At 43.7% G+C, this 27,721-nt stretch overlaps 3 protein-coding genes across 12 annotated transcripts in view; all 3 read left to right on the top strand.

The window, feature by feature from the left end:
• The window catches only part of LOC129133098 (zinc finger protein 532), a 41,234-nt gene extending 31,871 nt beyond the window's left edge, over positions 1 to 9,363 (top strand). For all 9 annotated transcript variants that reach the window (XM_077193129.1, XM_077193124.1, XM_077193123.1 and 6 more), the window contains 4 exons: positions 2,587 to 2,865; positions 6,265 to 6,377; positions 6,716 to 6,863; positions 7,121 to 9,363. In XM_077193129.1, the coding sequence (XP_077049244.1) occupies positions 2,587 to 2,865; positions 6,265 to 6,377; positions 6,716 to 6,863; positions 7,121 to 7,615 (1,035 nt within the window). In that variant the 3' untranslated portion in view covers positions 7,616 to 9,363. The remainder of the gene's footprint in view (positions 1 to 2,586; positions 2,866 to 6,264; positions 6,378 to 6,715; positions 6,864 to 7,120) is intronic.
• A 5,623-nt stretch (positions 9,364 to 14,986) lies between these two features.
• On the top strand, positions 14,987 to 19,034 carry LOC143696588 (signal peptidase complex catalytic subunit SEC11C). Of its 2 annotated transcripts, none has more exons than XM_077193166.1 (6): positions 14,987 to 15,214; positions 15,904 to 16,013; positions 16,457 to 16,606; positions 17,743 to 17,862; positions 18,391 to 18,448; positions 18,852 to 19,034. In XM_077193166.1, the coding sequence occupies exons 1-6, from the start codon at positions 15,002 to 15,004 to the stop codon at positions 18,903 to 18,905; spliced, it is 705 nt and encodes a 234-aa protein (XP_077049281.1). In that variant the 5' UTR covers positions 14,987 to 15,001; the 3' UTR covers positions 18,906 to 19,034. The 2 variants fall into 2 exon arrangements, with proteins under 2 accessions (XP_077049281.1, XP_077049282.1); XM_077193167.1 differs by having other exon boundaries at positions 15,063 to 15,218.
• A 3,513-nt stretch (positions 19,035 to 22,547) lies between these two features.
• Positions 22,548 to 27,594, top strand: LOC143696589 (gastrin-releasing peptide-like). The gene is made up of 3 exons (XM_077193168.1): positions 22,548 to 23,175; positions 23,670 to 23,920; positions 27,173 to 27,594. Exons 1-3 carry the CDS (start codon positions 23,034 to 23,036, stop codon positions 27,224 to 27,226), a joined length of 447 nt encoding a protein of 148 aa, XP_077049283.1. The 5' UTR covers positions 22,548 to 23,033; the 3' UTR covers positions 27,227 to 27,594.
• Positions 27,595 to 27,721: the final 127 nt, after the last annotated feature.

Below are 27,721 nucleotides of genomic sequence, written 5' to 3'. Positions count from 1 at the left end.
CAGTCTTCATCTTGAGGAAGAGATGAGGGAAAGGCTGAGCCAGGATGTTCAGAAATACAAGGACTGGGTATTTTCATTATTTCTGAACTAGTGGCACTAGTTCTTGCATGTTTACTGCAAGATAGCCTAGATGCTCCTCTCATGCAGCAATGCAAAACTGATTTCTGTTTCCTTTGATCTACTCAGATGGTTGGGGTTTTTTACTAAATAGGCAAATTCTGTGTATTGCAGTGTAGGCTTGTTTCTGTAGTTAGTTTTTCCTGATTCAGATATTACTGGAAAAATATTGTTCTCTCTGTACACAAGTACTTCTGTAAGACCTGAAGACAACACTTTCAGGAGCTTGATCTGACTGCAGTTAGGGCCAGAAGCTGTCTTTACAGAAATTGAGTGCTTAGCAACTCACATTTCAAAGATGTGCTCACTTACTTGGGCACTACTTAACTTCTTTGGCTTTAGTGTTCCATGACAGTATTTGAACTTTCAGCCAGTGGGGTTTTACCATTATTCACAATAAACGATTCAGACATTTTTGAGACTAAAAATAGAGAATTAATCAATACGTGTGCAGTAGCAGTATTGCTGGTTTTGCATTTAGGATGTGTGTACAGCAGTAGGAGCAAAGCATTGTAAATTGGAATTCAGCTAAGGGGGACTGAAAAAACAGTAACAGGCTATAGATAAAAGCAGAAAAGGATTCAGGGAGAGGATAAAAGCACAAAAGGACTCAGGGAGAGTACGAGTGCCAGACAGAGGCAGAGCTCAGCTGCACAGAAAGTAATGGTTTGGTATGGCTAGACATAAACCATCAAGGCAGAGACAGACCTGGTGAAAGTAGGACAGAAAGGGACAGAAGGAAGCTCAGAAGGAGATTATTTAAAGCTACAGAAAATAACCCAGAATAATCCCTGCAGATGCCAATATTTCTTGATGGCAAAATGTATGTCTTATTTTCCTGTAATGACTCGCTACAAGAAAATTTCCAGCAGCCAGTGAGAGCAGATGGTGAAGGACTTGCCTGGCCTGGCCTGGAGATGTAATACTCCCTGTTTGGCCAGCACTGGGACTCCGTACTATGCTTTAATGCTCTTGGTGTAATTTCAAATAAGAAATGAAATTTCAAATATTATATTTACAAGACCTTTGGAAAGTTGAGCACTAACATTTTGCATGCTGATAGGTTAGGCTGGAATGGAATCTCCAGGTCAGCTTCAGTTGCCTGAGAGTACAGTAACCTTGTTTCCTGCTCCCCTGTGCAGTGGGATACTAAAGCCAGCCTCCTCCTTTACTACACACCTGCACTTTGCTCTTAGTTGTTGGTCCTGTGCACTTTGCTTTCTATTAACAGTTATGGGGGGTTAATTACTGGCTTCTCTGCTATTTAAATGTGTTAAATCAAAGAACATGTTCTACTGGTGAGGTTGATATTTGCTCTAGAGCCAGTGGGTAGTCCCAAGAGCCAAAATATTTACAAAAGAACTTGTTGCTGGAGTATCACATTGATACTCCTATATTCCCAGAATCAAGAATGGATTGAATGGGTTTTACCTAAAGGAAAAATAATTCTGTTTGGGCTGGTTAAATGTATCCTCCAAGAGCATTATAAAAAGGGTCAGTAGGTGAGAGGATCAGAACACTGTCCTGGTAAAGGACAGGCCTTTCAGACATGAGACCTCAATTGTGGGTCCCTGTTCAGCAGTGGATTAGCTCTGTGCTGCATTCATCCCTGCTGGCCCACAACCCTCCTCATTCTTGCTGTGTCCACATCCACATGTGGAACTCAGACACACAGCTGAAGGCCCCCAGCCCTTTCTGAATAAGTCACTTTGTTGGAAGGCTTGGATGTCACACCAGCGCAGTACACTGGTTTGGAAATGGGGAGTGGGGAAGGAGGAGTTCTTCCCTTCTTACTGACCATTGACTGCAAGTGCAGACATAAGTCCCTGAGGAAAGCTTCCCACCCAGGAGCTTCAGGGGCTGGAGAAGACCCCTCTCATCTGCTCAGACCCCTCTCATCTGCTGTGCGCCCCACACACCTTGCCCCACACTGCCTAGCAAGGTAGCCCTAAATGAGTGTGCTCATAACCTGACCAGAGAGTAAGGCAGGGCTCACCCTCAGCCTCAACATAAAATGTTAATAGATTACATAGCCGTGTGATGTTTCTGGAGTTGCCTTATCTAATTTACCAATATGCCAAGTCAACATTTGGTCAGTAAAAATGCCTCTCCTTCTTGGAAAACTCCAGTCACATAGTCTGGAATGAGGATGCTCAACTCACATGTCAGGTAATTAAAGTGACAAATTAAACTTAACATAAAGTACTTCTTGAGCCCTTTTTCCCTCCCTGCTAAACTGCAACTTAAACTTAACCTCCAAAGTCTCTTATTTTTTTTGTGAAAATACCTATATACGGTGTCAGTTATTGTTAGGTCATGCTAGGTCTTGCCTTTACTTAATCCTGTTTCTTTACAAATGTGATCTGATGATAATAGTATGCCAAAGAAGTAACTGAAGGCTTTTGGTTGAGTACAACTGTGTATGTCTATGTCAGTTTTGTCCCTTTTTTTCTCTCTGTTTTATTATAGTCTATGCATGGAACTTTGAAAAGTGTTGAGGGGCCACCAAACCTGGGGATAAATCTGCCTCTCAGTACTAAACCCACAACTCAAAACTCAGCCAGTCACAACAAGGAGGACACAAAATCTATCAACGGAACAGAAAAGTTGGAGAAGAAATCTCCTTCTCCCATAAAGAAAGCAGAACCTAAAAAAGTCACTAGCCCTGGCTGGACATGTTGGGAGTGTGACAGGCTCTTCACTCAGAGAGATGTTTACATCTCCCACATGAGGAAAGAACATGGAAAGGTAAAGGAATATATTCAGTACAAAAAGGTGAATTAAACCTGAAAGGTGAAGTATTTGTTTCTACATTCCAATTGTGTTTCTGAAAATAATTCCTTTAAATCCCAGTATTATTATTTACTGTTCTTATATCTATTTCATCTTTTTTGCTTTGGCTGCTTAGTTTTTTTTTTCAGTTTCTACATCATTCTACTGAGAAAATCAATTGTAGATTTCTTCATTCAGTACCGAAATTTTTTCAAGATGGAAAGAGTGACATACATTGCTGTATTTCATCCAAACCATCTAATCTGTTCCAGGTTCTTATTTCTTCTTTGTGCCTTCTCAGTTCCCTCTCTTTACGGTGGTGTGGTCAACGTGGCAGTGCTGGGGTAACGGTTGGACCCAGTTTTAAAGATCTTTTCCAGCTTAAACAATTTGATTCTGTTCTGTTCTGAAGCTCAGTGCCTGTTAGCCTCAGGGAGTGGAGACTCAGTCATGTTTTACTCATCCACTGAGTGCCAACTGGTGTTTCATTTAAAGGCAGACACATTCCATAGTTGAGCTGTTGCTCTAATCTGACACTTAAGAGTTCAGCTGAGTTAACAAGTTGAATTTTGTATTTAAAGCACCTGAATTAGAGCTACCTTACTTAAAATGGATTGAAAGGGAAATATGGGAATGTTGCATCCTCATGTCAGCAGAGAGACTGTTTGATGTTCTTCCTGCGCTCAATAGCATTTCCAGTTAAATGAAGTTAAAAAGACTGGCAGGCAGGAAGGCAGCAGTGACCCTGCTTAGCTGTGGCAGGCTCCAGCCCCTTGCTGACCTGTGGCAGCCACCAGCCAAGCCAGTCTTCACCTTTGCAATGCTCTGACTCTTTCCTCAGCTGGGAACCAGGGAGCTAAACTGATGTACTGTGCTGCACTGCAGCAAAAGAGCAGGACTGGGAGGGATAATAGGCTGATTTTGTCAAAGTGGAGGAGAACCACTCTGAATGAAAATCCATCGTTTTCAGGATTCTAATGTGCTGTAATAAATGATTGCACATTTCCAGAGGTTTATATTACAGTTATTATCTCTAAAGCTGTTCTGCAAATTATTTATTCTGTTTATAAACGTTTTATGGAAAAGCTGAAAATGCTGGACTACTGAGTGTCATCTTCAATTTTCTTAGGACAACTTCAAGCAAATAGCACCCCAGCATCATTGCCTCCAGTAACTCCCACCCCATTCCTTCAGCTTCCTGCTGCCCAAATATTAACTCAGCAGAGCTTTTACTGGCAATCAGAAATGCATTTAGGACTGAATGCATTGTACATTTATGCAATTCTTAAAAACAAAGCAGCACAACCTCCCAATGAAACTGTCACTTCAGAGTGAACTAGAGAGCGATATTCAGTCTGATTCCATCCACAGCAGAGTAGCCAAAGGCATGTAAAAGAAGGTTAGTAACATATCAATAATGCTTTTTAAATATTAGCTTTAAATCTGTGTCTTTCTCTCTCTGATGTTTATGTGCAATGTTACCTCAAGAATAGCCCTTATTATGAAATATTAGATAATTGTTGCACTCAAATCCTGGCCTGAACGCCTCTTTCATTGCTTCCATTCAGGTGCTGGTTTTTATACCCACTCAAGGAGTTCTTTCAGTAACACAGGAGGCACACAGATTCTAAAATGAACTGAAATACAATTCCATGTCTTTCAGAAATGGGGGATACAGACCAGGTGCTACATTCTTTCCCAACCTGTCAAAATTTCTAGTAATTGTTAGCTGTCAAAATGACTATGTTGAAAAACTGAACTTCTACCATAGACAGAATAGAAATGAGCATAAGATAACCAAGTATGTCATATGGATCTAATAAATACAGGAACTAATTTACAGTCTTATTTTCTTAAGAATCATAGGTGTGGGTTAAATGCTCTAAAATGATCCTTTCAGAATGATTGTTTAAAACTGTCATTAAGCAATTCATGTGCTATTCACAAAATCCATTGTCATGCAAGGTATATGAAAATCCTAGTTTCAAACTTCTAGTTTCTGCTTTTGTAGGAGCAGAGTGCAAGAGCTGTAACCCCTAGCTGACCCCAGGCTGGATTATGCAGAGGTATTCATAGGCAAGGTGTTGCTGTGTATATCCCCTTTGGACAGATCCTTAAGGTTCCAGCCTTTACTGGGAACTGTCTACGCAGATTCACCTTTTCTGATCCTCTCCTGAGGATCCTGGAGGAAGGGAGCCAGCTGGAGGGTAGGAAATTTTGTAGCCACCTTGGTGTGACTCTCTACCTGATCTTAAAAGGGCTGCCAAAAAAACCCAAACTTTACCAGCCCAGACAAGGGAGGGTTGCAACAAGCCTGTATAACTCCTGTCTGAAATTGGATCATGTGTGTCTGCCTTCCACCAGGCACCCGTCTGCTGAGCTCCTTACCCTTGTGTGCAGGTGTGTTTCTGTGAAGGGCAGATGTTTTCTAAGTAGGAATTACCAACTCCAACTTAGTCTTTGATCATCCTCTTCTGTCAAGACAAGATGCTCTACAACAGATCATGCTGCACTTAATTACAGAAATAATTTTTCAGTTCTTTTTGGTTTGGCTGCCACTGCAGAATCTAATGCATCCAAAATTCTGTTTGGGTCTCTATCTTGAGTCTCCCCAAGGAATTTAGAACAAGTGTGGGATCACAGCTAGCTGCCCCACATAGTGCCCCCAGGTCCTGCTGAGCATCATCCTCCTCCTGCTTTTCTGACCACGGGCTTGATGCTTCTGCTCACTGCCACACAGCTAGTGTGTGACTGCTCCAGCCCTTCTCAATTTCTTCCTTTACTTTTTCCTACCCCTCGACCAGCTGAAACATCAGCCCCACAGAATTCCCCAGACAGATGGCCATCAAGTTGGCATCAGATCATACTGCTCGTTTTGTCATGACTTTCCTGAACTCTGTTAGTGTGTCAGTGTCTGTGAGGTTCAAGTTTGGTCCTTCTTCTGTGCTCTTCACCGCTCCCTGTATGTGGCTGAGGAGCTCCTAGTCAGCAGCTGAGGACACGATTTGGTGATGGGAAGGGAAAGCACCCCCTCATCCTGCTGCCTTTATTGATCCAGAAACAGTCCTCTGATCTTCCCTGTTTCTTTGGTGGAAGAAATTCTCTTCATCCACTGTCCTTGACACCAGTTCACAGCTGGAGACAGGTGTGTGTGTGTGTGTGTGTGTGTGTGTGTGTGTAGCTCATGGGGGCCACACTGCTTTGAAAGAGGTCCAGCTCTGACTTGTACAGTGTTGTTAAAGAGGGGCTGTACGTGAAGTACAGTACCAAAAACGGGTAAGTGATGTTTCTTTCCTATTTATCAGAAGGTTCAACACAGGCACCACTTTTTCTGAGCTTTTTTAATGAAAGTCTTTCTCTTATTTTTTTTTAAAGCAAATGAAGAAACATCCATGTCGGCAATGTGACAAATCTTTCAGTTCATCCCACAGCTTATGTCGGCACAATCGTATCAAGCACAAAGGCATTAGGAAGGTTTATACGTGCTCGTAAGTTCTGGTTTTATTTCTTTAGAAATGGAATACAAAAACCATTGTTAGTTCAACATCTTTCCTTAACTGTGGAAAAGCCAGTGTCCCATTCTTTCAGATGCCCAGGACAGGCCAAATCAATTACCTATCCTGCCTGCAGAAACGTGTCAGGCTCCTGAGAGTGCAGTGTGTAAAGTCTACAATCTGAAATTTGGCTGAGCTGAGAGTTCAGAGTTCCACTTTGGGGAACCTGGTTTTCAGGAGCATCTCAAATACAAAACCATTCTTCCAGTCTACAAAAGGCACTTGTTAAGCATGACACTTGAATGTGTGTGTCTGTGTGTGTGTATCTGCAGGCACTGCCCAGATTCCAGACGTACTTTTACCAAGAGGTTAATGCTGGAAAAACATATTCAGTTGATGCACGGCATTAAAGACCCTGATGTGAAAGAAATGACTGAATCTACCAACATGGAAGAAAGGGAAGTAAAAGAAGACACAAAGGTAATCACTTAGAAGACTCATTCAGTCGCTGAGAATGATTTTTTTGGGGTATATATTCAGGATCTTTAAATAAATACAGGTACTTTGATGCCATAGATGACTCATCTTCTGTGAAGCAGAGCCCCAAAAGGATAGTTCATCAGAGTTGTTTTAGAATTTGCCAAGGGAAAGGTTCTGACATTTGCAAGTCACAAATAGTTATGAAAAGAACTGCATATTTATGCTTACATGACACACCATTTCTGTCTCTTTGTTAGGTTCCTAGTCCAAAGCGTAAACTGGAAGAACCTGTAATGGAGTTCAGACCTCCACGAGGTGCAATCACTCAGCCATTAAAGAAGCTGAAGATAAATGTTTTTAAAGTTCACAAGTGTGCAGTTTGTGGCTTTACAACAGAAAATCTTCTCCAGTTTCATGAACATATTCCTCAGCATAAATCTGATGGCTCTTCGTACCAATGCAGGGAATGTGGACTCTGCTACACATCTCATGTGTCCCTTTCCAGACACCTCTTCATTGTACATAAGCTGAAGGAGCCTCAGCCAGTGTCAAAGCAGAATGGGTCTGGGGAGGATAATCAGCAGGAAAACAAACCCAGCCACGAGGACGACTCTTCCAACAGTGCGGCATCAGACAGAAGATGCAAAGTGTGCGCAAAGACTTTTGAAACTGAAGCGGCCTTAAACACTCACATGAGAACACATGGCATGGCCTTCATCAAGTCCAAAAGAATGAGTTCAGCTGACAAGTGATCAGATTGTTTGGGATGCAGAAATCTCGCTCCACATTGGAATACTAAAGACATTTTTGCTACAGAAAGCTCAAGGTATAATAATATTAACAGTACTGTTCAGGCTGTTGCAATATATTCTGCATAAAAGTGTCCCCTTCACCTCATTGTCTATACCCTCAGAACCATGGAAGCAGTATTTGAGTTGAGAAATGTTTGTATATATTTAAACTAATAATTTTTATACTCTTTGGTTATGTGTTTGTATCAGTAACTAGTGGAAAAAAATGGTTTTTTTCTGGTTATTTTCTGTTCTTTTGTAGTAAGTTTCTTTAAAACAGAGTTCTGAATGCCAGGGCAGTTCCTTAGGTTCTCTTAAACTGTTTGGTTTTTGAATGCTTCTGAAAGAAAGTTTAGCTAATGGAAGTTTAGCATCAAGAGGAGGTGCTAGGAGGGGAGAGGAGAGAGGAAGCAAGCTAAGGGGAGGGTCCAAGAACTTGGACCTCCAAATATCTGAGGAAGCTTTTAAACTTTTTCTTACAAAATACATTATTAAAAAAGACAAAAGTACCACTGCATGTGTAAAATAAAGTGCTGGTTTTTAGGTGGCAACACCAGAACAGGTGCAGACCTCCTGGAGTGGTGAAGTACTTTTGAAGAGTATAAATGCACAACTCTGAGTATCATGAAGTGACGTTTTTAGGTCACCAGGTGCTTGTGATCAAAGCTCAAATTGTTACAAATGGGCTGGGCTGCTCTGGATTTAAGAAATAAGATGTAATTAGAGGAATAGGTTTATAATGATGATGTTTTTTGTCATGTAATTTATTAAACATACAGAAGTGAGTACACAGCATTATGTATTTTCCTTGCTGGTTATTGAAAGGAAATAGTTGACCCTTGCTGCAGGGGTTGGGATTTGCCAGCTCCATCTGATCATGCCAAACATTCTGGTGCTCAGTGTCACACACGGCCACGACTGGGAAGGAGCCAGCCCCAGCCAGGAATGGGACTGGGGCCTGCAGCTTTAGCACAAGCCAGACATTGCAAACTCCTGTCCAGCACCACTAGTTTTGCTTGCACAAGTACAAAAAGGTACCATCCTGTCCCTTTCAGATAGAGTTCTCTGTGAGAGTATATTTTTAGTTTGTTTTTGCATTTTATACCTTGTATGTAACCCTACAAAAACATTTTTGTACTTTTTTTTAAAACAAATTGTGTATATATAGATAGCTGCATGATAAACAGTAGTAATTGTTGGGTTCCTTAAAAGTCTTGCTGCTGTCAGATGTTACTATACACTATGTCCATTACGACTGTATTAAACACATTTCATATGTAAATAAATGTGGAGCATTTTGCCCCAAAAGATTTGTGAGATTCTGTTATTTATCATTAAATTCTAATAGTTTTGAAATTGGAAGTGTTTAAAAAACATGGGTCCTCTCAGCCACCTCTGTAAAACTTAATCATTCTGGAAATTGTTTCTCAGACACATTAGTTCTGCTCTCTCCATCCCCATTCCTAGTTTGGCTCCTGCGTAGATGCTTGTTAGCCCGTTTCTATTACTGGCATATCAAGTGCTTGTGAGGTACTTCATCCTACAGTGGGCAAGCACCACTGCCACCACTGCCCTTCCCATTTAGTGGATACCTCTGAACACTTGTTTGTTGATGTGCACTGTCAACTGTACAACAAATGAGTTATCACTATGCAGAATGGTGTTTTGTATACAGTGAACAGATAATAAAAGTTCAATTTTCACAGCCATTACTATTACTTTTCTTTATTTTCCCTTTTCATTGTCTTACACCTGCAAGTAACCTGATGATGCAAATGGCATCATGCTGCCAGGGTGTCACACTGGCCCTCGTGTCCCCAGAGGAGCTCCTGCACAGCCAGGGAGTGCAGCCCAGCTGCTTGGAAGTGGGCCCTCCTCAGGTCTAACTGGCAGAACAATTTAACCCTCCTGCCAGTAATCTCTTGAAAGGTTTAAGGGACAGAGGGTCTTGAGCTGCCCCATAAGCTCCAGCCACATTTCTGTGTCAGAGCTGACATACCTCCTTAACAGGAAGACAATGTCCTGAAGAGCAGGAGGTGAACAGGAGGTTTTAAAGCAATGTGAGATAGGGTGAAAAAGCACAAATATCAGTAGGCATGCCTAAAGGAATTATTTCCTGTTGTAAACTATAGAAAAAATGTTTAAACTTATTTTAGTCCAAGATCTGACATTTGAGTTGTTTGCTTTTAATTAACAACGTGACACTCACAGTCAGTGATGTCATAAATACTCCTCTTTTTTACCCTTTTCCTGTGAGGATTGAGTAATGGATTAAACTTCATAAAACCTCTCTGAGAGTTAGGAAAGGGATCATGTAGACTCCACCATTTTGCAGCCACTCTTGTGGTTGGAAACAAAGGTACTGAACAGTACAACCTCAAATTGCAACAGAAACTAAGGCCATATATCTCCTCCTGTTGTGTGCCTTCCCATTCCATCCCTTCTGCTCTCCAAGGAGGCAGGGAGTGCAACGAGACCTCTGCCCAAATATCCAGCTGCAAACTGCCTAACCAGGACTGCACCAACGCTTGGCTCCACCTGCCAACACAGCCACAATAAAACTGTTTTTCACCTGCTACTATTGGTTAACAGGTCACCTCAGGGCATGTGGGCAGTGACTACCACGTGCATCTGCCTCCCTTGTCCCTGGGGTGCCTGGGTATGACACAGGGGTGCTGTGGCCTCCCTGCACGGTGCCCCCAGATACTTCCCTCGGGAGCTTTGAGCCCTGGCCTGCTTGCCTGGAGCTACAGCCAGAGCTAAACCCAGCCCTGTGATTCTCTACACTTGTCTGGTGTTTGTATTTCTGAAGGGCATTTACAGATGCACAACTTGACCTGCCAAAGGCCCAAATGTTCTCAGTTCTTAACCTCTGTCTACCTGTGGGGAATTCAGTTTGGCAAGCCTATTTACTTTTAAAAGGATTTTTATACAACTGCGACCTTTTCATTCTGTTAATATTACCTTTCTCAGTACACTTAGCGTACACACATAGCTGCCGGGCCAATAACAGCACACAGAAGAACCTATTTAAGTTTAAAACCTTTCTCAAATATTAGGGCAGTTCCGTAGTCAATTATTTGTATTTGAATTTCAGCTTATTACTCAAAGGTTATCTGCCTGGGCTATGTGAAGGGTGACTAGGAGCAGTGGGGAATGGACTGACAAGAGAAACGAGTACAGAACTGGTCACCCATGGATGGCACAAGCATGCCTGACCTACATCCCCGGGCTCTGTGTACAGAGCAGATTCTGCAGCCAGGAGTGGATGTGGACGCAGGAGCACGGAAGAAGGAGTTACTTCCTGGCTCATCCCTGGGCACTTCCTCACTTTGGGAAAAGAAATTTGATTTGCTCCTCAACAGTGGCCATACAAAACCTGGTTTTGATGTTATTTCTTTCCTAGTTGGCAAAAAAGAGCTTTCCTCACTGAGGACCAAAAGGCCCATTTGAGGGCATCGCAGCAAGGCCCGCCACTGGGGATGACCCAGATTCACCTGGAAAATTAACTGGAGGCACTGCAGCTCTCTTCTCTGAGCCCCAGGATTCTATTTTGAAGGAAAAAATGTATTTGAAACAGTAATGTGACTATTAGCCAAATAAGCTGAGCACAGTACCCTTCTCAGCTATGTCCCCTTATATGATTTGGCGAAAGACTTTATGCAGTTCATTTCTTTTCTGCTCTCAAATTGTGCTACTTTGTATTCAATGGCTCTAATGTGCTGGTGGGGATATGGATGCAGTGCATTACCAGCACTGCTCTCCCCGGGTCAGTCCAGCACTTGCTAGCAGCGCCATACCTCTGCGGGCCAGACCAATATTGCAGGTCAAGCACAACAATATTTCCTGATTTAGTGATTGTTTCTGATTTTTTTTTCCCTATTCCATGGGAGAAGGGGAAGAAAAAGAGAACATTATTAGCTAAATTCAACTGAGTGTTCAAATAGCTGGATCCTTCCCTCCCCTTACCCTTTTTCCCGAGCAAAATAAATTGTTTTCACAAATAAACTATTCCCTGAAACAAATCCACTCAGCTGAAATCCAATCAGCTCTGCAGATACCGGGTCACAGAGCAGGCTCAAAATGTTGACTCATACCCTTAGAAAGTGACACTGGGGTTGCAAACTGTGCCTGTGAGTGGTTCTTGCCAGCTCCCAAGGCACATGACAAGGCTCAGGAGAGGAGTGACACAAGACAAAAGCCACACATGCTCCCAGGCAGCGGCTTCCAAAGTGGGGGTATGCATCCATGGGCATGCAGGAAGCAAACAGTCTTTCTACTCTTACAAAACTGCAATGAAACACAAATATTAAAAGTATCCAGAAGAGGGGAGAGCTCTGTGCCCATAACCAGCCCCCTGGAAAACAAAGAGCTGTCATTCAATATTATATATACAGGTAGTACTAATGCCTGGCTGTGTGCAAAGGTCTGGCAAATCCGCCAGAATGTCAAGTGCTACATTTTCTGTGTACTAAAAATCTAGCATGATTTTCTAGCTGCAGAGCTCCAGAAGATCTACTGTACAAATATTGAAGTCAAACATCCAGCGCAGGGAAAGATTTCAAAATACATGAAAGCTTTAATAATCGAAATCATGCAGTTGGTAAAATAACAAAGCCACCAAGAGAGCTGTGGGTGATTCCCAGCAACTCTGGAAAAGGAAGAAAAGCAACTTCCTAGTACGTTTCTCTTGCCTCACCACAAACAGTGGAGGAGTCCAAGTGTTTTCTGAGCTATCAAACACCAAGCACAACCAAACCAACCGGCAAAGGAACTGCAGTGTCAGAATTAAGTGTGGGCTCATGCCTCAGACAAAAGAAAGTCCCCTCTATGTGAGCAAAAACATGAGCAGCTTTGATCCTCCAGGTCCCAACACAAAGCTGCCTTCTCACTTTTCTAAATTCTCCATACATTAACTCTGCTTCTTTCCTCTGCTTGTTACAGAACTAGATTTTACCACCTCAATTTCCACTTTTAATCCTCTCCATCAGGAATGACTGCCAGGAATTGTTCCAACACTGCACTTTGTCACTTATGTTCTCTCAGCTGCTGCCATCTCCCTTTGCTGAGTGCCTTGTCTTTTGCCTCCAAAAATTATATCCCTGCTTCCCAATAGGCAAGAACATTTTTCTGCCTGTTTGATGAATAAAGCCCTACCCAAAAATAACACTCAGATTATTCTTCTATGACAGCCATTTCTCTTTGTTCTGTGAGTGGCAGTATTTCAACTCTAGTCTAGGATGAAAATTCATCCATTTATATTCAGCCATTCCTTGTGTGACCAGGTAATAGAAAAGTCTCAAATGTTTACTGTACAGTGCAAATATATAATTAAATACAAAGTAAGGATTAATTCTATTGTACTTAAGGAGGAATTTGGGTGTGATACACAGCGTTTTGGAACAAAAGCTGGTTCCTTGTGAGTTTTTTTCATATTGATGCAGATATGGTACCCAGCATTAATATAATGAATTAATAGCTAAAGTGGAATGTACAGCTATAGCCACAAGAAATGACAGAGATTTCCTTCCGATAGCAAAGCAAATTTAACAAAGAAGTTTTTGTCAAATGGTTTTAGATTGCTATGAGTTAGTGGTCTGAACCCTAGTGTAAATTAATGGTATGTTCAATGAGGTTTTTAGACACTGAGGTTTGTTAGTCTCCCCTATGTTGATTGTACAGCCTGTATCAATTTTGCCCCAATCACCTTTTTTAATCTCTGTTTTCTTGGGGTTTTTTACAAAAATAAAGGCAAGCAGATTTGTACACAAAGGTAAAAAACTCTATTAAAAAAATCCATCCAAATAGTACGGTATGAAAAACCTACTCAGGGAATTGCAGAAAACCTTTTGCTGGGCAAGAATCAATATAACATTTCAGTGGGCAGATCTCACTTGTACAGAAGATATAACTTGTTACACACCTTTTTAGTTCAACTCTTAATTGCACAAAGAAAATTCAGAATCTTTTCACCACCTTTGAGTCTGCTCTTGTATATTTTCCTTCTCTCTTAGTAATTACTTCTAAATATTGTATCTGCTCAAAGGGGACAGTAGCAGATGCTTTTCTCTGAGTATGTAAAGGATAGCAGAGAACTAACCTGAAACAACGTAATCTTAGAGGAACTCTTGTAAGTAAAAGAATACTGGTGTCACTGGAAGATAATTAGATGAGGGGAAGGATCTTATCTAGACCATGCCTACCTGGTGTCCTTGGAGCTTTCTTTCCAATTTGCCATTTCTGTTCATTCCTGAGAGCATCACACCTTCCCCTGCCGTCTAGTGTCAGTTCTGCCTCTCTTAGTCAGTCCTAGTCCGTTTCATGCAACTGTTTACCAACATTACAGTCTTGATGTATTTCTAGCAAATTACAAAAACACTGCTCTGGTCAGAGCAGGTTTGTTTCCATTTATCTTAGTAGCATTTCCATGTGTTCTCTGTTCACCCATTCTCAGTCTTCAGGGGCTAATTTTAAACTTGGTGAATGCCTGACTCGGTTTGGTCCATTTAATTCCCAGGAAATCAGGCTCTGGGCTGTGATTTTTATCTGTGTGGCTGCTTACTGCTTCAGGCTCATGCAACCATTCAGTGACGAACTGGAAACGGGTGTGAAGTCTGTCTGTGCTGCTGAGGGTCTGACCCACTGCCCGGCACACCGAGCGGCCCCGGCCCATCGCTGCGGGCCGCCAGGCCTGCGGAGGGCACTGAGGGGCTGCCGCACACGGCTGCGGCTTTTCCGGGCCTCTGTGCCCTTTGACCGGGGCCGCGTCGCGGTGCCTGAGCAAACGCTGAGGTCACCGCTAGCTGCTGCCATGAAATGACTCCGCTCACAGCTGCCGAGGAGGACGCTGCCGTGCCGCTCGCTCCCTCCGCACCTCTCCGCCGCCAAGGCCCTCACGGCCCCTCACAACCCCTCACAACCCCTCGCGGCCCCTCACGGCCCCTCAGGACCCCTCACGGCCCTCACGGAGTTCCCGCGCTCTGCATAGCGACCCCTGGCGCACAGCGCCCCCTGGCGGACGGCGCCGCCCGCCCCTCACAGCGCTCGCCCCCCCACGGAGCGCGCGCGCCCCCCAGCGCCCCCCCACCTCCCCTTCCCGCCAATCAGCTGCGCCCACGCCGCGGCGGCACCGGGATGCCCGCGGCGGTCGCCTGACCCAAGGCTCTCCAAGACTCTCCGCGCCCGAGAGAGCGACGCAGCCGTCCCGATGCTTCTCGGGCGCGTGGGGCTCTTCCCGCCGAGCCGAGGGGTCTGAGCCTTCACCGACGGTCCCTCGGTACAGCCAGCTGCTCAGGCACCTCCAGGGGCGACAAGCAAGGGGCCTCTCCCTCAAGACCTTTCGCCGCGATGCGTCTGGGAGTTATGGTTCACCTGGCTGCGGAGGCCCCCTGTGCGTCAGCAGGGCGGGAGAGGAAGCAGACTACAGATCCCAGAGAGCAGCGCGGGTGCCGCTGCCGTCGCCGGCGCTGCGCGGGGCGCGGGCAGTGCGGGCCCGGAGCGCGGGAGCCGCGGCGGGGCCGCCATGGATCTGTTCGGGGACCTGCGGCGCATGAACAAGCGGCAGGTACCGGGCCCTCAGCCCGCACCGGGAGCGGCCCATCGCAAACGCCAGCTGGCAGGGTCCTCCCACCGCTGTCCCCCTGTGCTGCCGAGGAAAGGAACAGAAAATGAAGGAGTGTGGTTAAAGCGCCTCCGCTGCTGAAAGGGCTGGCGGAGCAGCAGCATTTGGGGGCAGAAAGTCAAATCTGTGATTTTCTAGAGAAGAAATTTTAGTATGACAGTTGCAGGGAATGATCTTTTGTCGTCCCTCGTCCCCTCCAGCTGCTCTTTTTAAACAAAAGTCGCTCTCAGAAGGGCGGCCTCTGCCTTTGCCCGGTGTCCCACGCAGTGTCCCTCTGGGGCAGTTCCGAGCTCGGCAGGGAGGGAGGGAGGCAGGGCCGTGGGACCCAGCCAGCTCTGAGCGTTTGCCTGGTCGCTTCCCCAGCTTTATAAGCCTTTCTCAGAGTGCTTGCGTCTGTCACTGACACACAGGAGGGGATTAAACCAAGACTAAGGCACACAGGAGATTCCATCTTTATGCTGCAGCTTGGGGTGGATTCTGACATGGCAACCTGTGCTACCAGACTTGTGTTGGAATAGGATTCTAGCATAAAAGCCTAGAATTTGTGGTGTGCTTGAGTTAAAGTTCTATGTTTTGCTTCTAAATACAACACAGGACCTTTAAAACCCAATTTTCTTGTTTCACACAGCTATATTACCAAGTCTTAAATTTTTCTATGATTGTGTCTTCTGCCCTCATGATCTGGAAAGGGCTGATCGTGGTGACTGGCAGTGAGAGCCCCATTGTTGTGGTGCTCAGGTGAGTCAATGGAAAGGCTTTCTGCTTCAAGTCCAGGTATTGTTGTGCCTTTTGTCTCCTCCCCCTTCCCCTTGGATACAGTTGGAATTTGAAATGTCACCTATGTAAAGAAGGACTCAAACACTCACTTTCTTCTAGCTGTGTTTGGGCTCTGGCAAAAGTCACACTGTCCATAGCCATGGCCCAGTTCCCACTGAGGTTTGTAGGAGCAGTAAATGTGTGAGACCTTTTAAAATCCAAGGTCCTTCACTCAGTGGGTAAACCCCTGCACATTGCTTTCTGGGATTTGGGTTCTGTTAAAGGTCTGAGCAGTGTTACTGAGTGGGTGAGGCTGCAGATCTCTGTTAAAATTGTGGGTTTATCTGTAAGAATTAAATGTTCTTTGATTTCATGATGCTTCTTTCATTTATGCCAACAAACTCTCTCTTTCTTGTTGTTTGTAGTGGCAGCATGGAGCCAGCTTTTCACAGGGGAGACCTGCTGTTCCTAACAAATTTCCATGATGACCCAATCAGAGCTGGTGAAATAGTTGTTTTTAAAGTTGAAGGCAGAGACATTCCAATAGTTCACAGAGTTATCAAAGTACATGAAAAGTAATGCAACTTGGTATTTTTTTGTTTGTAAAGCTCCTTTCCTTCCCCATGGCCTTCAGTGTCAGTTTAGTTGTGATTTAGTGTGTGAGGAAGGCACATGAGGATCAGCAGTGAGGGAAACCTCAGCTGTAGGATGTGATCCACTTCTGTCCCCAGTTCTGTGTCACACTTTGTGAGGGTCAGAGACCTTTCCCTCAGGGCTGGAGCAGGTGGAGCTGTGCCCAGGAGGAATCTTGGCAGCAGGAATGTGCGTGGCAGCAGAATCTGCTGCTGTGCTGCTGCTTGTGCAGTTGGGATTTTGGTTGGAAGAGCAGATTTTTCATGGAAGGTGGAGATTCACAATCAGGGTGCAGCCTGACGGTGTGTGAGCTTCACTAACGGAAGTTTTCCAAATTTGATTCAGGATAAAAGGAGACTCTTGTTATTCTTGTGTCCCTTGGCCACACTGCCCATGACAGTTCCGGCTGAAAAGCAGCAGGGAGAGGGCTTGGTGTGGCCGTGATTGCAGATGCCTACCCTGCTAAACAATTCCTAACAAAGCACAGCTCTGCTGCTAGCTCTGCACAGGGAAAAGCCAAGCTGCAGGTGGCAAGCCCTGATGTGTTTGCTCCATGAACTGAAGGTGTTTATTCCTTGAGTAACATCTGTTCTTCCATGCTTTTTTAAAATTTCCAAGAACTGCCTCTGTTTCATTTTTTTTATTACCTAATTTGTCTTTATGAGAAGTCCTCATTTCTTGATATTAGTACTTAAGCAAAATTCATTTGAACACTGTAAACTTAAGAACTTTATTTGAATTAGTGTTCTGTCGAAGATGCTGATAAACACACAGGGTTTTGCTGAGGAAGTTTAGTGCCTGGATAGACAATGCCCCTTTCATGTCCATTGTGTAATTGCTTACATCAGTTGACAATCTAGGAGTGTTGTAAAAAATGTTTCTTGCTAATATCTGTTGATAGATAAAGTCAGTAAAGTCTGTAATGTTAATGATCTAATGGTGGTTGTTCAATAAGCAGGGCTGAAAGCAAACATTGTTATCTAATCTTGTGGCACTTTTCATCCTCATTTGCTTTGTAGATGCTAATTGAGATTTTTAGATTAAGTGCTATTTAGTTTATCACCTCATTGCCTTCTAGAGGAAATGGGAACATCAAATTTCTCACTAAAGGGGATAATAATGAAGTTGATGATAGAGGCTTGTACAAAGAAGGTCAGAACTGGTTAGAGAAGAAAGATGTTGTTGGAAGAGCAAGAGGGTAAGTAAAACAAAATGTACTTTGTAATTAAAGAGAAAAATTAGCTCTTAAATTGGTTCTGCTGTTGATACAAACCAGATCTGATGTGTTTTTTTAAATTTCTTAGATAGAATTGTAATTTAAAAGAAAACCTGGAAAACTTGCTTCCTATAGTCCTCAGACCGATGTGGAGTGTGGGCAGAAAAAAGGGGCATTTAACAAATAGTTCACCTGAAAATACAATATTAACCAGCTTCTCCTTGTGATTGCTGGGCACTTCTAGAAAATTGTTTTGGAATTCCAGAGGAATTTTATGGAAGGCTTGGGCTTTTTACTTTGTCTCCTCCTCCTTCAGTTGAGTTGAAGTCTCTTCAGATTTTCTCAGATAAATTCATTAGTTTTCCTTAATCAAAGTTTACTTCCTATTCAGATCCGTATTAGGCATAAATTATGGGATTGCACTGAAATATTCCAGACTGAGTAGCATTAAAATACTTCCATGTAATGTTTGAGGGTTAATTTTGCATTCACCTGTTTTATCAATTACAGGTTTTTGCCCTATGTAGGAATGGTAACTATAATAATGAATGACTACCCAAAATTTAAGGTATGTATACTGACATTGTGAATACTTGAATTTCTAAAATAACAAGCACACACAACAAGAACCTTGCCTCTAAGCATACATGTTAAAAGATTTGTGTCTGTGGTTGGGTACCTAACTCAGGATGAGCTGGGTTTCCTTGCTTACTGTTGGGCAGTAGAATTTGTTGTTTGTAAGGAGTTGAAAACATGTCATTTATTAGAATGTTATTAGTTAAGTGTATGCAGTTGTGATGCCTGGTTATGATGAATTTGATCACTTTAAAATCTTCCTGCAATTTGGTAGGACCAGAGCTCTGTAATTGTGCAAAGTGTGATGTCTAAGAGGGCACCTTTTGAACAATTTGTGCTTTCAGAGCTCAGTGGAGAGGAATTGTAACGAGTCTGTGTTCTGTGTTTCTTTGCAGTATGCTCTCCTGGCAGTGATGGGAGCATATGTACTGCTCAAGAGGGAATCCTAAACACAGGAACAAAGGGAAATTCACAGGGGGGAAAGAACTAATATATTTCAGATGGTTTCATTTCTGTATACAGTTACAAAACTGTGCGAGCTTTTGTCTTGTCTAAATAAATGACAACTAATGAGTGAAGCTATTGGCTGCTGGCTAATTAAAAATGATGTATTTACCACCTTCTGCAGACTGCTCTCAGCTAGCCTGGCACTGGTTTAGAGGGCTGTCGTGCTGGAGCAGCCAGGGGCTCTCCTGCCATGCCACAGTGGGTTTGACTGACTGGTGCTGCATCTGAACCCACTTTTGCTCTCCTGTTTGTCTTGGGGGTTATTTTTAATCTATCAGTGCCCTCTTTTCTCCATATTACATTCTGTTTGGATCAGTGCTTGTAAGGACACAGAATCTCTGAGCAGGTAGGAAGTTCTCGGAGTTTAGTCAGACTTATGCCTAAGTTGGCTGATTGTGGCTGCCAAAAACAGCCAGGAAGGGGAGTTCCACTCTGACTTGGTACTGAGCAGTGGGGACTGAGAGCTTTTTCCTTGCATTTGAAACTTGCTCCTTCACGGGGTAAGGAAAAAAGCCCAGGTGGCCTGGTTTTTAGAGGCCTGGTTTTTAGGGACTGTGTGTGTTGCTGGCACTCAGGCTGTTGACAATCTGCCTTTTGTGTTCCAGCTCTTAAACTAACCTAACAAAAAGGTTTTCTGGGGCTGTAATAACACTTGTAAATTACTGAATGAATAGCACAGTAGTACACTTCAGGGGTATTGCCAGGATGGGGAAACCAGAACTCTTATGCCAGTTTGGAGAATGTATTATTCTCTCCTATCATATAACACCTGAATAGTGTTAAACGTAAAATTGATTTTTCATTCAAAAACTTACCTGATAACTGTCTTTTATGAAATTTGGTATTTTTCTCTTATCTTCAAATATCAGTGTTGCACCTTCAACAAAGCAAACTTGTTTTCCTTGCTGGCTTTGTTTTTGTAGCTTTGATAAGGAACAGCATGATGCTTTTTTTCTCTGGAGTTCTGTTTCTTCTGTAATCCCTTACCTCTGCAAAAATACTCTATTATACAATAATGACACCTTTTCTGTTGTAACAGCTCATGCTCAGCAGACAACTGCTGAATTTCTCCAAGTAATATTACTTCTTTTGTGTCCTACTAAGCAGTTTTCATGTCCAACTGTATTATAAAAATTACTTATTTTGTGTCAAATTATATAGAAATAAAATTGAGTATAATAAATGGCATGGCAGAATAATGTTGGGATCCTTAATGCAGTCTTCCTGGAAGTGTATCATCCCAGTTAAGAAAAAATAATGTGTTTTTTGGAGACAGTGTATGTGGAATAAGATTTTTTTCTTTCTCTTGGTGTTGCTGAAATCCAGATTTATGCTGTCCACCTACCCCAATGCAAGCACAGTCAGCTCTGACTTGGAGAGTGCAGTTGGACATTTTGCAGCTGGCCAACGTGACAGTGAGATCTAGTCACAGAAGTGGCTCAGAGCCGTGCCAGGGGGGATCACAGTGAGTGTCAGGAAGCATTTCCATTCTGAGAGGGTGCTCAGACCTGGAGCAGCTTCCCTTGGGAGAGGATGGATGCCCCAGGCTCAGCTTTCCAGGAGCCCTTGGACAATGCCCTTGAGTTTCAGGGCAGCCTGGAAGGGCTCAGGCTGTTGGGCTGGATGGTCCCTGTAAGCTGCTCTGGTCCACAGGCATGTCCATAAATGCTTCCCATTTGAATTCTCCAATTATTGAACCCCTCCACTGCAAAAACCACAAACGCAAACTTGTGGCTGCCACAGCAGCCTGGCACAAGTTCAGTGTGCAGTGAGCAATCACTGGGCTTTAGCTTCAACTGTCCAGGGCTTCCCAAAGTGCAGCACAAACAGTGTCTACTATCTTACACCGGGCCTTATTAAATAAATGTTATTATTTCATATTATTCAGCCTCTGTGAAGTTGCGGAGCTCTTTTCTGAGAAATGTCTTTGGTTCTTCAGGGAGCTGTTGCTGCACTGAGTCGATGTTGAGGTTATTTGCAGAACACCTGCCCTGAGTGCAGGTTGGAAATGCTGGAGATTAGTCTATTCAGCATCTTCAACATTTACAGAGTATTCCTCAGTGATCATGCCTGTTATTGCGTTGGAGGCAGGCTCCCACCAGTGTTTGTTCTGTGCATACATCCTGGCTGCGTGTAACGCCAGCATCCCTACAAAGAAAATGATGAAAGGCACGCCATTCCCTTTTTATAGCCAGCAAATATGCGTTGCTGATAGAACAATTATGCTTGTCTAAAATGTAAAGGAAGTGGATTAAAGTGTTATCATGGTAATAGCATTTAAAAACCATGAATGTTTTCCTGCCATGAAGAAGCACAGCAACATTTTGCTTTGCCATGGGATATATGAAAAGGGGAAGGGTATTTTAAAACAGAGAGCTGTTCCTTGATATTTAAACACAAATTGATGTTATCAGGCTTCTTTTTAAAGAGGAAGATTGTCTTGAGTGAATTGAGTCACTCACAGTTCGTAACATCCTTTGGTTGTACCTGGTTCCTTTTCTGTTGTGGGGGGTCCAGAATAATATTTCTCTATATAATCAAGTTACTATTTTCCTTAGAAGGGTAATCAGTTAAAAATTAGAATAAATCCTTATGAACAAGTAAATAAATAATAAAGGCAATAATAATAATAATAGTACATATACAGCATATGAGCAAGGTTTATTTGTTTGCATGGTACTTTCAGTACAAGAGATTTGGGACTGAGTAAGAATTCATGTTTGGTTGGTTTTGGCTTTGTTTTCTGAAAATGGACAATTTCCTGAATTTTTCAATTTCCTGCCTTGATTGCTCCAAACAATTAGAAGTTTCTCTGGATGGCAATATTTTATTTGATCAGCTGTCACTCAGCACAGAGCACATGTCAGTAGCTGTACTGCAGGCTGCACAGTGCAACTTGAGGCGTAAGAATACTGTTGTGAATTAAGCAGGAATGCATAATTAATAACCAAAAGAAAAGAGTGAATCACATTAATCAGTAAAAGAAGACTAAACAAACTGTGACTAAACAAGGGGACAATTTGGCTCAATGCAGCAGGATACAGGATTTACTTCAAAAGGAATTGTACAAGAGTTTGCCTGGAAATTATGTTAATTCACATCCGTGTGAGTTTCTAGTAGGGGTAGTTCAGTTCCAGTCATGTGGGGCTAGCTGGAGGAGCTGGCAAGTTCCTTACAGTCAGCTCTGCTCTGTGTATCCCAGTTCCTGCCATAGTTCTCTAAGACAGCAAAATCATCACATTACACGTGGCTTCATCCTGTCCCTGCTGTTCTCCTGGGTGACAAACGGCACATCAGGGCTTCATAAACATCCCATCGTTGCTCACCCACCTTCACTCCAGTGAAACCACTTTAAGTGTTCCACTTCAGGGCCTTTCCAGGGATGTACTTGTCTCTATCTTTTCCCTGCACTGCCTCTTCAGGCTGGAATTCTTTTCATCTATTTACTACAAAGCTGGCCAGTTCCAGGTGACTCAAGGGCTTCAAAGTTTACAGGTTCCCTTGTGCAGGGAAAGCAGAAAGTCCTGTAAATGCGCATCTACTTTACTGTCACTTGTGACAGAAGATTTAGGTGAGACTGGAAATTAAGACAAGCTCTTTGCACCAGACTTTGTACCAGGAGGCCCTTTGCCCCAGGTGCAGCCGGACCGAAGCGCGCCCGGCGCGGTCCCGCAGGGTGGCGGTGACGTCGCCGCCTGCCGCTCCCGGGTCCCCTCCACGGCTGTCGCCGCTCTCCGAGGAGCTCCGGTGCCCCGAGGTGCCCGGGCCGCCCTCAGCGCCGCCCCCCGGCGAACGGAGCGGGGAGCGCGGACTGGCGGGACGCGCCCGTGTTGCGAAGGGAGGCGGGAGCGAGAGCGGCCCCCTCGCGCCGCCCCGCCCGGGCCGGCACCGCCTCGCTCCCCCCGCGGGGCGGGAGCGGCCCCGTGAGGAGGCGCCAGGCGCGGGGCTGCGCTCGCCCGCGCGGGCCGGCTCCGGATAAATGGGGGGCGGCTCGGGCGGCGCCTCGGAGCCCTGGCGGAGCCGGAGCGGAGCGCGGCTCGGGCGGCACCGGCAGCACCGAGCGGGGCAGGATGCGCGGCGGGCGGCCCGCGGCGCTGCCGCTGCTGGCGCTGCTGGCGCTGCTGACGGCGCAGGGCGGAGCGGCGCCCCTGCAGCCCGGCGGGACCCCCGCGCTCACCAAGATCTACCCCCGCGGCAGCCACTGGGCTGTGGGTAAGTGCGGTTTAACTCCTGCAAAGGCACTGGAACGCGCGGTTCCCGCGTCCCGTGCTGAGGCAGGGTAAGTCTAAAACCTCGCCTACTCCGTGCGCTTTTATTCCAGCAAATCTTACCAAGAGCCTCTCTCTATCTCCAGACAAAGCGCTTGGTAATCGCTGCCCCTTTCTCAGCCACGTTTTCTCTGACCACGTCACTTGTACAAGAGACAGAAGAAATTAATAGTACTGTATGACACTGACAAAATCTTCACTCCCAATAGTGCTACAACTTGACATTATCTACCCCCTTCCCTTCCCTTCCCTTCCCTTCCCTTCCCTTCCCTTCCCTTCCCTTCCCTTCCCTTCCCTTCCCTTCCCTTCCCTTCCCTTCCCTTCCCTTCCCTTCCCTTCCCTTCCCTTCCCTCAGTCAGTAGCAGTCCCACTGATGTTTGAACAATCAAAGTTTTACCCGTTTTGGTTAATTTTGTGCTACTTTAATTGTTGTTACAGGACATTTAATGGGGAAAAAAAGCACTGGAGATTTTCCTTATGGTTTTGAAGAAGAAAACAAGACACCATTTTCAGCATTACCTGAAAATATCAAGCAGCTGGAAGAGTATCTGCAGTGGGAAGAAATCTCAAAATATTTGCTAAGGCTGCTGGAAAGCAATGAAAATAAAAGTGGTCACTTTTCAAAAGGAGGGCTCCCGTGGTATACCAGGAACACCTGGGAGACAGATGACAATAGCAGTTGGAAGCATGTAAGTAAGATAAAGCCTGTAAAGATGCTCCATGTGTTCAGTTTTTGGTTTACAGAATCATATCAGCTTCCTCTAACTGGTGGATTGTTCCAAAAAGCAGCAGAAGAAACACATCTCATATATTAGACATTCAGTACAGTAAGACTCTTCTCTTGATTGCAGATTGTCACTCACCGATTGTATTTTTGGTGACTTCATTTGCTAGTGGGCATAAACACAGCATGCATTCAGCAGATTTTAGTGCCTGGGCTCCCTTCAAGCTGCTTGGTTGGGCCATCCTTTTCTCTTTTCTTTTCTTTTCTTTTCTTTTCTTTTCTTTTCTTTTCTTTTCTTTTCTTTTCTTTTCTTTTCTTTTCTTTTCTTTTCTTTTCTTTTCTTTTCTTTTCTTTTCTTTTCTTTTCTTTTCTTTTCATCACATCAGCAGCACATATTGCCCAGCAAAGCCAAGCTGGTGTGAAAAACAAGTGTGAGGGCAGGAGGAACCACATCACACTGACCGCCCCCCACTCAGGATGTTCTCCCTTGAGCTAAGTAAAGCCACAGGGCTGCAGAATTTTTTCTGGTCCCAGCTTTGTCCCTGTTTCCTTTGCCTTTTCTCCAGCCCATGGGGCTGGCTATTGCTGTGGTCATTCCTGGGTTTGCTAAAGGAGTCTGGGGTTACTGATAAGGTGCCCCCTCCTCATCCCTCAAGCTAATGTTCTTCCTAGTGCTGTTGCACAAGACAACAAGGTTTTGGAACAGATTAATCCCTATTATTTTGCGAAATCCTATAAAATACACTGGGAAGGATAACAGTGAGGTTTTACAGAAAGTAGTTGGGGTCTAATGTAAATCACAGGATCTACAAGAAAAACAAAAATTACCACCTCATACACAGTCATGGTGATAAAGCTTCAGAATTCTTTTGGGTGACAATGAAATAGAATAAAAAGATTAATACATCCTCTTAAAGACATCAGTGGGAAGAATTTTTCCTTCCCGTATTCTACTGCAATATGATGTCATTAATATTCCTGGGCTAACTTCAGCCTTGTTTCCCTCCTGAAATCCTGGTGCAATCAAATCAGTGAATACTTAGGCTTTTATTTGAATGTGGGCAAAAATTCACCCTTTAAATTAAGCTATGATTTAAGTCTCTCACACAGTCATATGAATGCTGCCCATAGGTTTCTTTTTGGCTGTAGCTTTGTGATAGTGATGCATCATAGTAACTGATTATTAATACTATCTAAAAGAGAAACTACTTATTCCATCTTCAGTTCTGCAGTGTGCAGCTTTGTAATCAAATTAAATGAACAAATTCCATTATTTAATGTAAAGAGGGAAATGTCCTGACTTCTAAAAGTATCTGTCAATAAATCCTGCTTAGGAGGGCTGGAAGTTGCCTCCGGTAAGTTGAATCATACCCATATGTGTGTACTTTCACCATAAATTAACATCCGCATTTCTGTGGTCAGACATCGGACATCCTTATGGAGTAATGAGGTTATTGCCTTAAGCATCCAGATTTCTGCAAGGATTATTAAAAAACAGCTCATGTTTTTCCTGTGACTAAGATAGAGGACAACTTGCAGAACCTCATTTGGCCATAGAACCTTTGATGCCCATCATTCAACAGTTTCTTTGTCTCCACCCTGAAGTAAAATCTAATGAAAGGACCTGTAGCTGTACTTTCATGCTGTTGGACACGAACATCTGATGATACACAGCCTAGACAGGATATGATGTCCTGTTTCCCCCTTGGCTTCAAGAAAGCACCTGAAATTTAAGGTATTTCTGAGATCTTCCTTTTAGATGAAGAAAACATGAAGATCAAAAGGAATATACTTTACTCTTTTGAGGGCCGTGATAGTTTCCTAAACATTTAAATAATGAAAATTATTTTTCATTTTAAAGTTATTTTGAACAAAAGAGGCCTTATTTATAAAGGTGGAACTCTGATATAGGGAATGGGACATTCCCTGTAGTGTGCATAGTGGTACAAATGCATAACTGGCCTTTGGGGGTTGATTGTGTAGATTTGTCAGGCTGTGAGGGGTTTCATGTGCACAGACTTTGGTTAGATAACACCTTGGGGTAAGGTGCTGCTGTACCGCAGCTGTGGAAGGTGTCCACGCACAGGAGAGGATTACCAGGTTACAGGAAGCTGAGAATGATGGCACAGCGTGTCCAGAAAATTTGTCCTTGGCATGAAATACTTTTCCAGGCATATTTCATGTGAGTTTGGAACAGAAACTTTTTCTAGGAGGAACCAGACAGCAGATTTGCAGCAGGTTACTGTTCCCTGTGCAGTGGTCTGTTGGACTGAGACGCTAAATGTGACCAAAAGTAAAAATAATGAGCCCTGCTGCCAGCTTCTGGAATGGCTGTCCCAGGAGCACATGCCCACCGAGGGCTGCAATTCCCCTGCACTGACCATGAGAGATGCCAGCCACGAGGAGCCTGCCCTGCCTGCAGCCCTGTGCTCCACCTGCTGCACACGGGAAGCACTGCCTGTGCTGGGAACAAACTGACTCCAAGAACTTGGCTTCATGGATGCTTTCAAATTTAGCTGATTTAATTTAAAACTTGAATTTTAAATTTAAGATCAGGAAGGCCCAAAGCTAGAAATAAACACAGATGAGTACCTCAGGTAACTCAACTCAGGGTCTCTCTTATTAGCCCAAATCATCCAGTGCATCACCACTGATGCTCACACTGGGCTCCACATTTCTTAAGAATAAAAGAATTCTTTCTAAAGCACTCACTCAGAGGAGGGAAATAGCTGTAACACACAAATAGTCAAAAAATGGAAGAGGTGAGCCAAATACTTCTTGGGGTTTGGCTTAGGGTGGTGCACCTGTGTTATTTTCAGTAAATACCTTGCCTGCTCTTTATTCTGTGAAAAAATTACAGTTTATGTAGTTAAAAGGGAGGCAAATCTCTCCTGCAAGTTGGACTAAGTGCAAAAGTAAGTTGGAAAATAAACTTTAAATTGTTTCTATTAGTTGGCTTTTTCACACTAATAAGACAGGATATAAATGAGATGGCACACGGAATTATCTGGGAGAATGACTTTCCTCCTACTTTGGCAGTTGGTTATTACACTAACCAAGACAAATGGGGTCTGTTTCAGAAAGATTATTAGGAATATGTTTGTTATGTGACAGCGCAGTTATCTATTAGGTTTATTAACTTATAGAAGGTTTATTATCTTAGTGAATTACTTTTTCCAGGACTGGTCTATAAATAATATATTTTTCTTTTTTTTAGATGATGGACTATCTGCTTCAAGTTGTGAATATGAAAGAGAGCACTCCAAGCTGAAAGAAGATCGCTAAATCATGAAGAAATTGAATACTTTCTGTAAGAGACTATATTTCACAAGCACTTGATTGTATCAGATAATCAACACGGTCACTTTTCTGTACACAAGAATTCCTTTGTGTAAAGTACTTAAATACACAGATTCTTGTATGGTTCAGCAAGGACTAAATCCTCTACTTCATTTTCAAGGTTGCATTTTCTCATTTGAATGGCTTTGATATATATACATATATAATTGTCACGGGAGGGTCTTCCAATTAATTATATGACTTACCTATCGAATAATTTCATCTCTTAGTTTGAAACTACATGACATTGCAACATTCGCAATAAATAGTACCAAGAAAAAGGCGGATTTTATGCTTTTATTTGAGCAGCGAAATTCACTGTGTAAAAGCCAGTAGCAAAGGCCACCCCCTTCCCCGCGCCAGCGCGCGTGTTGTACTTTGAGCAGCTCTGCCGGGAGCCCTCGTGCCCGGTGTGTGCCCGGGAGGT

The sequence above is a fragment of the Agelaius phoeniceus genome, chromosome W (genome assembly GCF_051311805.1).
Source record: "Agelaius phoeniceus isolate bAgePho1 chromosome W, bAgePho1.hap1, whole genome shotgun sequence".
NCBI classification, from domain to species: Eukaryota; Metazoa; Chordata; class Aves; order Passeriformes; family Icteridae; genus Agelaius; species Agelaius phoeniceus.
The sequence above is the reverse complement of the archived record's forward strand: the minus strand, read 5'-3'. Positions and strand labels throughout refer to the sequence as shown.

Coding starts and splice junctions, on each gene's coding strand:
- LOC143696588 (XM_077193166.1), top strand. CDS start 15,002: ATGCGTCTGGGAGTTATGGTTCACCTGGCTGCGGAGGCCCCCTGTGCG. Junction 16,014..16,456: donor CCCATTGTTGTGGTGCTCAG/GTGAGTCAATGG, acceptor TGTTGTTTGTAG/TGGCAGCATGGAGCCAGCTT. Junction 16,607..17,742: donor GTTATCAAAGTACATGAAAA/GTAATGCAACTT, acceptor ATTGCCTTCTAG/AGGAAATGGGAACATCAAAT.
- LOC143696589 (XM_077193168.1), top strand. CDS start 23,034: ATGCGCGGCGGGCGGCCCGCGGCGCTGCCGCTGCTGGCGCTGCTGGCG. Junction 23,176..23,669: donor CGGCAGCCACTGGGCTGTGG/GTAAGTGCGGTT, acceptor TTGTTGTTACAG/GACATTTAATGGGGAAAAAA. Junction 23,921..27,172: donor ACAATAGCAGTTGGAAGCAT/GTAAGTAAGATA, acceptor TCTTTTTTTTAG/ATGATGGACTATCTGCTTCA.